At 41.4% G+C, this 11,602-nt stretch overlaps 1 protein-coding gene across 3 annotated transcripts in view; it reads left to right on the top strand.

Annotated features, from left to right (window-relative positions):
- Positions 1–2,853: 2,853 nt before the first annotated feature.
- LOC147864540 (uncharacterized) overlaps positions 2,854–11,602 on the top strand; it is a 31,208-nt gene continuing 22,459 nt past the window's right edge. For all 3 annotated transcript variants that reach the window (XM_087320449.1, XM_087320451.1, XM_087320448.1), the window contains exon 1: positions 2,854–3,201. In XM_087320449.1, coding sequence (XP_087176575.1) covers positions 2,856–3,201 — 346 coding nt within the window. In that variant the 5' untranslated portion in view covers positions 2,854–2,855. The remainder of the gene's footprint in view (positions 3,202–11,602) is intronic.

The raw sequence follows: 11,602 nt of genomic DNA, 5'->3' as shown, positions 1-11,602 counted from the left end.
TTGGATCATATGTCTATCTCGGAGTCACTTTCAGTGCCTGCTCAGGTAAATTTTCGATGACACAAGCAGCGAAGGATAGACTTACAAGAGGACATGCATCCCTCTCACTCCTCGAGAGACAATGCCACCAAGCATACTTCCAAGAGCCACGAACTAAAGGGTGGCTCTTTGACTCATTAGTGACTCCCTCTCTCATGTATGCATCAGCGGATTGGGCCCCAGGACTACCATCTTTCATGTGGACGCAATTAGAGAGACCATTGGTGATGATGTTATCACGCCAACTCCGAAGCAAATCGTCGGTCCCACATGACATTATTAGGGTTGAGTTCACTCTACCCCCTATGTTAGTAGAAGCACTTTTTCAACTGGTAGTCTTTATACACAGGATACATAACCAACCACTTGATAGAATATCCCACCAAGCCTTTAAGGCTTCTCGAGCACTGTATGAGTCCGGCTATACTAGCTCATGGTATGGCATGATGGTGAGTTGGCTTCTTGCCAACGGTCTAGACATTACTAACTTCCCCCCCCTTAAGTACGACCACACGAATGATAACACTTTACTCTCTCATGAGGACCGTAATAAAGTAATACGCCAAGAAATATGGCAAATTTATACCCGGTATAAATGGATCACACCACTAGAGCCACTCCCATCTAAAATGTCGTACTATAAGGAACACTTTATGCACTTCTCTGAGTTAGGTTTTATCACGCGCCCAAAATATCTAGATGTATTCTTACCACATGCACTAAGGGTTGCCATTGGTCAACTTAGAATATCATCTCACCAACTTGAGATTGAGAATGGACGTACTAATGGAGTCCCTAGGGAGGAAAGGATATGTAGGTTATGCCACATAGAGATAGAGGATGAGTACCATTTTACATGCAAATGCCCCACCTATGCCGAGATAAGGGCAAAATACCAAGACATACTTGGTTCCTCTCCCACCCTCCCTAAACTATTAGATACACTAGATATAAAGAAATTAGGTAGATACATCTTAGAATTGAAACACCACAGAGAGAACAAATTACAAAACGTTGATAATAATGTTGTTAATGTTTACCAACATATAACAAATGAAGTTTTTCAGGAACAGGGGGAGACAATGAATGTCGACACACCTGCACCACTCGGACTTCTCCTTGATGAAGCAGAAAATCAAAGAAGAACCAAACGCCCTCGGATGCCGGGTTTCAAAGCAACTCGACGAGATGTAGAAGCAATAAAGAAAATAAGGGAACGTGAACTACACCGCCTAGAAGCCATGGCTAGGGCACTCTATGCATAGGGACCATGGGTCACACCCACACCAAAAACTTTTGACCTCCCACTTCTTTTTGAGAGACTTGGGTGGAAATGAGATTAGGCTTGGTGCAAAGTTTTGTACACTACTAGAACTTTCTTAGCTTAAGCTATTTTCTTTTATTTTTAGTTTTGATGATTGGATAAACACTCATTTTTTGTTGTACCTATTTGTCTCATGGGCCAAATTTGGCCTTAGAAGACGTTAATATATCTTTCTTTCTTTCTTTCTTTCTCTCTCTCTCTCTCTCTCTCTCTCTCTCTCTCTCACCCCTCATCTATGGTAGTTTTTGTCTTCATCATTTGTATGATGCACATAATCTATCATTAACCCCTTGAGTTTGGGTAAAGTATACGGTGCATCCATGACCTTAGTTACATGTGGAATTTTAGGTTTCGAGCTTTATCATTTGGAGCAGGGTAAGGTTTGTGCCTTCGTGTGCTTTATATAATTAACCATGTTTATTAGATTATGCATATCATAGTGAGAGTGCAACGTATAGAGTATAGTGAAAGTGATGATATTGTGTGCATGACAATAGCCAAACGATAGAAGGCATGATATTGTGCATGCACCATACATTACATTATATCTAAAGTGTGTTGATGATTATGATTTAACCTATGATAGAGGTAGGTTCGAATTGGATGCCGATATTGTCAATAAGAAAAGCTCAAATATTTTCAGAAGCTTTATTAGAATGTTCATGATGAAAACATGAAGCATATCTACATTTTCCCCTCCTCAAATAGACTTTGCAAAATGTTTTCAATATGGCTCATAAAAATTTGGTAGATTTCCTCAGCAGAGTGGGAGTTCGAACAAAGCCTAATGATTATGTGTGCTTAGGATATTTCAAATTATTGTCCAAAATATAAAAAACATAATGTGAAAGTGGTTGTCCATATAGGTGTAATTGGCGAACAACAAACAAAAAAACTCCTACTAACTTACATACGTGTGTAAAATGAACAAGAAAAGCTAATATCATGGTGAGTCGACAAGAATGACGCAATAATGAAGGTCAACAATACACTAGCATATGGGTGGGGTATTCTTGTGTACAATAAAGCATGACACCGTGACATCTGGTGTAACATAAGTAAATCAATAAGGCCACCACCAAAAGTCAGCTGTCCAAGAAAAATATGAAAAGCACGGCGGGCCTGATGACGACTTGTGTGTATGTTACAGGACAAGATGCAGGCCTTAACAAGCTCCACGTTGAACAAAGAGAACAGGGGGCGGGCAGTGCGTGTGGAGATGATTAAACAATAAGGCTAGATTGGTCCGCAAGGAGGAATTAGCAGATGGGCCCGACACGATACGAGTGAGGTGAGTCAAGGTCAAGAAGATGATGGTCAAGGTCAAAGGTCAAGTATGGTGTGGTCCGCGTCCAAGGCCAAAGTTTGGACAGGACAGGTGTGAAACCGGCCATTCAGTAACTAACGAACAAACGAACAAACGAGCAGACGAAGAAGCCCTAACAGACAAGACCAGAGAAGACAAGAACAGACAGACAGTCCAGCCATAGCCATGGCGAGCGATGCAGACAGTGGCGATGGCGATGGTGATGGCGGACGAGAAGATGGACCTGGTAGGATGACCTCTTCCACCTCTACAGCCAGCCATGGCGACGAGTTCAAGCCCTTCGCACCTCCTTCTTGGAAGAAACCCCATAGCACCAGTCATCGCCGCCATTCCTGGCGCTCCACCACGTTCCATCAGCAGAGTAGCTCGAAATATTACCCCTTTCAGAGCAATCCGATGCATGATTCTCTTCAGGCTTCTTCTGCTCCGTTCTCCTTCCAGCGTCGAAGAGCTCGGATCGATTGGAGGAGCTTGCATTCCATTGATCTTGACCAGATTATACGAGAAACAGGTTAGGTGTTTCTCTGCCTACATTGAGTTTCAAGAAAAAAATCCGACGTCGATGCATATATATTTAACAATTATACGTCCTTTCCAATACATTGTTGCGATCACTCTGTACCAGATCATACGATAAATGAACTACCGTGTTCCGTGTGACCTGCCTGTATGTACCTGTTTCTAAGATTTTGAAGAAATGACACCGACATCCATGTACAATATGTTACATCATAGAAAACTTTGTACACCTCAATTGCATCAATTTAGACCAGATCATATGAGAAACGGGTTAGGTTCTTCTCTGTGATCTTCCTGTACATACTTGAATACATGCATTTCAAGAAACAGAGGTCGAATTATATGTATTTTTTCATTCCTCCTCACCATCAAACTGGGATAAAATAGGTTAGGTTTTCTCTACCTATACCTGAAAGTAAAGTTCAACTGACAATTTTTTATTTTGAGAAGGTTCTAGAAGATCCATGTTCAGTCAGAATGCATGATGTGTAAAATAAAGTAGACCTTTCAAAATACGGAAGTTTTGAACTCTGTGAAGTGATCTTGGAATATCCTTGCAAATATATGAGGTACAATAGATGACCTATTCCAAATCCTTGAGTTTTGAACTTTGCCAATGGTATTCCAGTATAATGGCCTCTTTCTGAACTAGCTCATGCATAAAACAGGTTTAGGTTTCTCCCTATGTATCTCTAGATTCTATGTATATGCTGCAATAGTAAAGGCCTTTTCTGTTCTTCCACGCTATTGATTTGGATCAAATCAGATTAGAAGTGGGATAGGTTTTTGTTATCCGCCTAGGAACAGCAATGCCCGGTGCTGGATAACAACATGATCACATAACAACAGTGAATCACAGATCACAGAACACAGATACAGAGAGATTAGGACAAACTGTTTCAATCATGCAGAAGTCAGAAAAAGTGGTCTCTGTTTTCATTCTCTCCCCGGTTCTATTCACCCAGAGACAATTATAGAAACAACCGCTGGGTGAACAGTCACACCCATTCAAAAGGTGGTTAGGAAAAGATACTTATAATATATGAAAATACAAAAATAGTACTTAAGGGTATCTTAGGGCCTTAACACTTGGCATGCTCGGTGGACAGCTTTCCATGAAAGCAAGCGAACCCAATGTGGTAATCCTAGTGGAAGTTACATCTATGCTTTGAAGGAACTAGCTGAGATCCAGCTTGGAATCCACCCAAGAGCTCGTAGCTGCTGCTGCGTTTGTCTCCACTCTTCCTGGATCTCCTAGCCACCATGACAAAAGCCTTGAGGAAGTAGACTCTTCTTCTTTACAAATGGTCGTAGCTTTACCTCTAATTGCTTCCATACTTGACCTTCATTGTGCGATATATGTGCTAGTTGTGATGACTTGAATGCGTTCTGTTTCTGCATGAACCTCAGCTTCCACCACCTGCTTATTTGCAGGAGCTAACAATAATCGTAAAGTAGTTACTTCGGTCTGATCATGTTGGGAAGCCTCCTTGTTGGGTGACAGTGCATTAACCTTCCCATTTGCTACCTCAGGCTCGACTGCCCGAGGCCGGACCTGATGGCGGCATGTGAACAGACTGAGATATAAGCTGATGCTCCTTCCCCATAGAACGTGAAGCAGCTAGTAAGCTGTTGGATTCTTCTTGAATTTTACTGGAACAATGTTCACCAACATGTTGTTTGAACTTGGAGGAGCCCCTAGGGTCTGGAATAATTGAAACCACATATGAGGGTGTGACAAGCTGGGATAAGACACCCTCTTTGGGTAAAATATCTGGAATCTTGTTTTCTTTGATCAGCATTTGAAATGGATTATCCAGCATAACTCCATGATACAGCTGGAGTCTGAAGCCATTCACTAGTTTAGGTACATATTGTCCTTGCAACGTGCCTAAACAAAAAACGTACCATCATTGTATACTCTGAGAATCCAGAATGGTCCACTCCATTGAAGATTTAATTTGCCAGGGAGTAATCCTCATCGTGATTGAAAAACCAATACTGCTGCTCCATGAATGAGATCCTTTTCCCTCTTTTTATAATGGCGATTTACCCATCCCGCCCTTTGTGCTTGTCATACCTCAATTTGCAGCTCACTTAGCTGCCGTTGTTCATCAAGCTGGAGGAGTATTTCTTTCCTCGCTTGAATGCTTTCCTTTTCATCTAGCCGTTCTTTTACTGGAATGCGTAGGCTTGGTACCATGAATTCCTTAGGTACTAATGCTTCCAGACCATACAAGAGACGAAATAGTGAACATCCTAAGCTTTCTTTGTAAGCTGTGCGAGCTGCCAATAAGGCTGATTGCAGACGCATGTGCCAATCCGTCCGATGCTCGTTCACAATTTTCTTCAGTAATCTTTGCAAGGTTTTGTTTGTTGGCTCTGCTAAACCATTTGCTTGGGGGTGATACATTGTTGATTTCGTGTGAATGATCAGGTGCGTGGAGGTGAGATTTTGTATGACCTCATTGATGAAGTGAGATCCTTGATCGTTGAACAACTCTACAAAATATCCAAATCTTGTAATAATATTCTCGTACAGGAAACGAGCTACACTTTGAGTTGTGTTGTCTCGTACAACTTTTGCATCAACCCATTTGGTACAGTAATCTGTGGCGACCAAGATTGCAGACACATGTGCCAATCCATCCGATGCTTGTTCACAATTTTCTTCAGTAATCTTTGCAAAGTTTTGTTTGTTGGCTCTGCTAAACCATTTGCTTGGGGGTGATACATTGTTGATTTCGTGTGAATGATCAGGTGCGTGGAGGTGAGATTTTGTACGACCTCATTGATGAAGTGAGATCCTTGATCGTTGAACAACTCTACAAAACATCCAAATCGTGTAATAATATTCTCGTACAGGAAACGAGCTACACTTTGAGCTATGTTGTCTCGTACAACTTTTGCTTCAACCCATTTGGTACAGTAGTCTGTGGCAACAAAGATATACCGAAATCCTCCGATGGATGGTGGGTTGTAAGGACTGACAAAATCTAGTCCCCATTTCGGAAAAGATTTGAACGCTAAGATAGGTTGATGAGGGCCACCATAAACTAGCCTAAGACTAGTGGCTGTCCCAGATGCTGACAAACGTTGCCTTCTTTTGCAAACTTGGCTGCATCCTTGCTTTTACTATGGGCCACCATAAACTAGCCTACCATATTTTTCGGGTTGTGACTTCTCCAGAAAAATGACTTCCTGATATGCCTTGATGGGTCTCCAATATGCAGTTCCTTTTCTCAGAATGTTTGACGCAATGACGGAAAATTCTATCCGCACCCAGCCAATATAGTGCGTTACCTATCGCTTTTAATGCTGTGACCTGAATGCTAATCTTTTCCTTTGATCTTTACTCAGTTCAATGTGGAATGTGCTTGTGGTACAAAACTGCACCATGCCATCTAACCATTCATTGGAACCATAGAATGAACCATACGTACCATACGTGCATCCTCATTCGAGAATGATTCAATCAAACGTGTATGGTAAATCATCTCAAAGTTGGATTGGATTTATAAGTTGGAAAAAAAAATAAAGATTGGAATTTCAAAAAATGACTATGGTCTATATTATATATTTGATTGAATCAACTGTCAACACAATTGAAAGTTCAAAACTTAGGAATTACTTAACTACTAAACATTAGCAAGCACGAACATAAAAATTGTTGGGTTCTTATTTTGAATCCCCAAAAACTTCACCACTTTAGGGTTGTGAGAGTTTTTTTGGACATCACTACCAAAATATGTCAACAAAAATCAAATAATTCAAAGACATAATTGTATTGATGATGGGCCCACACACATCACTACCAAAATATATCAACAAAAATCAAATAATTCAAAGACATAATTGTATTGATGATGAGTTCATCTTGCAATTATCGATGTTCTCATCTCGCAACTAGTGAAGGTATCAATTTCTTCACTTTAGAATTTTACAAAAAAATGAGTATGAACTATAGAGATTGAATCAAAATATGTCATTATAAATTATAATCAAACGTTCAAAAACTCATAAAACTTATATTCGAGAATATGAAGAAAACATTGTGAGAAAAGCTGTTAATAGCAGCAGCGGAAGACTTAAAACAAAATAGGCACAACCAAGCTGTGAGAAGGCTGTTAGACAGCAGTAGAAAAAATGGTTGCAAAGAGTAGAGACACAGCCAAGGAATAGAGCTTGTTTTAAGTAGCAAAAAAGAAAATGAAAACTTATACAAAAGAGGCTGGTATAGCCTATTTATACAAAATTGGGGAATGTGGGTGAAATGGTTGTTTGGTAGTTAAGTGACTCTTGTACTACCAAACAGGTATAAAAAACTAGGAATATCTTGGAAAAGGTAGAAGAGAGAAAAGGCATTTAAAGCATTGCAGATTCTAGAGAGAGAAGGCATTTAAAGAGTTGCAGATTCTAGAGAGAGAAGAATCTGAGAAAAGAGAGAATGTAGTTCAAAGATAATAAATATGAAAGAGAGTGCAGGGCTGGAGCTGCCACCCTCCAACACCTCCTCTCAGCTCCAGAACGGCAGTCCAACATTGAGTCGATCAAGGAGCTGATCAATGGCTTGCCTTGGAAGTGGCTTAGTAAATAAATCAGCCACATTTTCTTGAGTAGGGCAATATGCCAAGTTGATGACTTGTGATTTCACTAAGTCACGAACAAAATGGTAGTGCACTTCGATGTGTTTTGTTCTACCATGAAATGCTGAGCTATGTGCCAAGGCACGTGCACTTTGGCTGTCGGTGAAAACTGCAATAGGAGAGGCTTGCAAAACACCAATGTGAGAAAACAATTGCATCAACCATAGCAACTCACAGCAAGTATCCAAGTAGGCGCGATATTCAGCTTCCGTCGATGAAGTAGAAATTGAGTTTTGCTTCTTCGATTTCCAAGAAATCAAGCCTGAACCTAACATAAAACAATAGCCAGATGTGGACCTTCTAGAATCAATATCACCTGCCCAATCAGCATCTGAGTAGCCAACAAGCTCAATGCCGCCTCTAAAAGATAGACCATAGTCGAGTGTGTTGGCCAAATACCGAAGAACTCGAATAGCTGCTTGCCAATGACTTTGTCTTGGAGCAGTTGAGAATTGGCTGAGAATACTCACGCTATAGGACAAATCAGGCCTGGTATAAGTTAAGTGAAGAAGGGACCCGATTAATCTCCTATATTTCGTGATATCCTCAAATATGGGAGAATCGTCTTCACGAGATAGCTTTGAGTTTGGATCCATTGGACAGGAGAGTGGCTTGCAATTTGTCATGCTATAGGTCTCAAGGAGCTGGCTGAGATACCTATGTTGGCTGAGAAAGATACCACCATGTGATTGATAGACCTCCATACCTATGAAATAATGGAGAAGTCCTAGATCAGTCATTTCAAAGGTTGTTTTGAGGTCAGCGCGGACCTCCTCGATTTTAGATGCAAGGGACCCTGTAATTAGAAGATCGTCAACATATAATATGATCAAGCAAAGCAAATTATCTTGGGAGAAAACATAGAGATTGCTGTCAGCATTACAGTTTTGAAACCCAAGAGAAAGAAAGAAGCTATCAATTTTGTCATGCCAAGCTTTGGGAGCTTGCTTTAAGCCATACAAGGCTTTGTGTAACTTGTAGACCATGTTTTTTTGCTCTAAAATCTCGAAACCTGGAGGCTGTTCAACATAAACCTCCTCTTTCAAGTCACCGTTAAGGAAGGCTGACTTGACATCCATTTGAAAAATGGCCCATTTGTTGTGAGCAGCAAGTGCAAGCGCACATCGGATAGATGTGTACCTTGCTGTTGGAGCAAAAGTTTCCTCATAATCCACTCCTTCAACTTGTGAGTAGCCTTTTGCCACTAGACGTGCCTTGTGCTTATCCAAAGTACCATCAGCATGGTATTTGGTCTTGAAAATCCATTTCAATCCAATGACTTGTCGATGTGGAGGCCGTGGGACCAGCTCCCATGTATGATTCCGCTCAATGGAATCAAGTTCAACTTCCATTGCTGCTTTCCACTTTGGAAGAACAAGGGCCTCTTTTGCTGTTGTGGGTTCTTTTGATTGCACAACAGTGCACAATAAGGCAAAGTTGCATGAGTGAAGAGGCCGTTGTGACTTACGTGTTCGAGAACCAGATGTATACTCATGAAGTTCAGCATCGGAGAGATGAGAATCACGAGTGGTGGCTTGAAGCCACTTGGGAAGTGGTGGAAGCTGGTTTGTAGAGGGAGTGGAAACAAGTGGAGTTGAGGGAGAGGTTTGAATTGTTGGCGAAGTTAGAGATTGAGTAGGAGGTGATGGGGGGCTTGAAGATGAGACATCTTCGTCTAAAATAGGAGATTCTGGAGGAGCTTGGATTTCAACCATGAACTCAAGTAAAATCCTAGAGTCATCCGGCTGAGACTCCACAAAATGAACATCCCTAGATATGACTAGGGACTTTGACTCTAAATCCCATAACCTGTATGCTTTAGATTGTGTGCTGTAACCAAGAAATTTGCATTTCTTGGTTTTGGACTCAAATTTCGTCCTTTTATGATCTGAAATGTGAACATAAGCATCACAACCAAAGACTTTAAAATGAGATACTGAGGGCTTTACACCTGTAAATGCTTCTTCAGGCGTCATTCTAGCAACTGCTTTTGTTGGGCAGCAGTTGATGATGTAGACTGCTGTGTTGACAGCTTCACCCCAAAACGAGAGAGGAAGATCAGATTGAGATAGCATCGTACGAGCCATCTCTTGGACTGTCCGGTTCTTCCTTTCCACAACTCCATTTTGTTGAGGAGTATTGGGTGTAGAAAATTGGCGAGCAATGCCTCGTTGAGAGCAGAAATGGTGGAAAGCTTTGGAGATAAACTCTCCACCATTGTCCGACCTGATCTTTCGAACTTTCTTCGATGTCTCGTTCTCCACGAGAGCTACCCATTCTTGAAATTTTGCGAAGGCTTGGGATTTTTCTACAAGAAAATAAACCCAAACCTTGCGGGAGAAGTCATCAATTATAAGCATGAAGTAGCGTGCACCACCAAGAGTAGTGGTTTTCATGGGACCACAAAGATCCATGTGCACTAACTCCAAGATAGATGTTGCTCGGTGAGTGGCTTCATGAGGGAAAGGCTCTCGATGTTGCTTGCCATGAAGACAAGCAACACATGGGGTATTGGGAGATTTGAAAATAGGAAGATCCTCAACTAGTTGGGAGGAGGAGAGCTTTTGAAGAGAATCATAGTTGAGATGACCAAACCTAGCATGCCACAACGTGGGATCTTCTTGTGCCACCAAGGCATGAGAGCCTTGAAGAAGATGAAGAAGATGAGATTTGGAGTTTTCCAAGGGGCTATGGGAGCTTTTTAGGCGATATAAACCCCCTTCTTGTGTGCCACTAGCTACAATTTGTATGCTGTTGGTGTCAATCACTTCCAAAACTGAGCTATCAAAGTAGACTCCATAACCTTGCTTGGTGATTTTGTAAACCGAAAGTAGGTTGGTAGAGATGCGAGGCACATGTAGCACATCTTGAAGAACGACAGGTTCTTCACTTGAAGAATTGTCAAGAACCACATTACCCACACATGAAGCCTCAATGCTTGAGGCATCTCCTATAGAGATTTGGGAAGAGCTAGGCTTCACATCATGCAAAATGGATTTGTCATAGGTCATGTGTGAAGTGGCACCACTATCTACTAACCACTCATCGATGGTTGAAGTAGTTGGTCCAGCCAAATGTGAAGTATGTTCCTCAATGCCAAGGAAAACTGTTTCTTTGGCTGAGTGGGCCGAGTTGGATTTCGGTGTAGGTTGATTTCTGGTAGAAGAGGAGTTCTTAGCATTGTCCCTTTTCTTTTTCCGACAATCTGGTTGAATGTGACCTTTGTAGCCACAATAATGACAAGTGAGCTCCTTGTAAGCTGGGTTGTTTGGCGGTCTTGTATTGGGTTTGTTGTAGGAGTTACCATTTTGCTTCCACTTGCCTTTACTTGTCGCATGTAGAAGCGTCTCATTGGAAGTTTGAGCACTTTTCTTCCTTGTTGCCCTATCTTGTAGCATACCAAGAAATGTATTCATGTCAGGTGTGTTGGGAAGAAGAGAAATGGTGTCACAAAAGGCTGAGAATGACTCAGGCAACTTTATCATTAGACGATGCACAAACTCAACTTCAGTGGACTTGCTTCCCAAAGAAACTAGTTCCTTTTGGAGAGTGACAAATTCCGTTATTTGATCCATGATGTTGGGAGTGTCATGAATCTTGAGATTTGCTAGTTGGCTTTCAATAGCTATCATTTGAGCATGATTAGCTCGATGATACCTCCTTTTGATGGCTGTCCATAGTTCATTGGCTGTCTCGTCATCTTTATCTTGAAATTGACGAGCGATGCTCGGTTTAATATTAAACATG

This window comes from Azolla caroliniana, unplaced genomic scaffold (genome assembly GCF_043228905.1).
Source record: "Azolla caroliniana isolate FFs.n. ecotype wild unplaced genomic scaffold, voAzoCaro1.0.p SCAF_5, whole genome shotgun sequence".
NCBI lineage: Eukaryota > Viridiplantae > Streptophyta > Polypodiopsida > Salviniales > Salviniaceae > Azolla > Azolla caroliniana.
The sequence above is the reverse complement of the archived record's forward strand: the minus strand, read 5'-3'. Positions and strand labels throughout refer to the sequence as shown.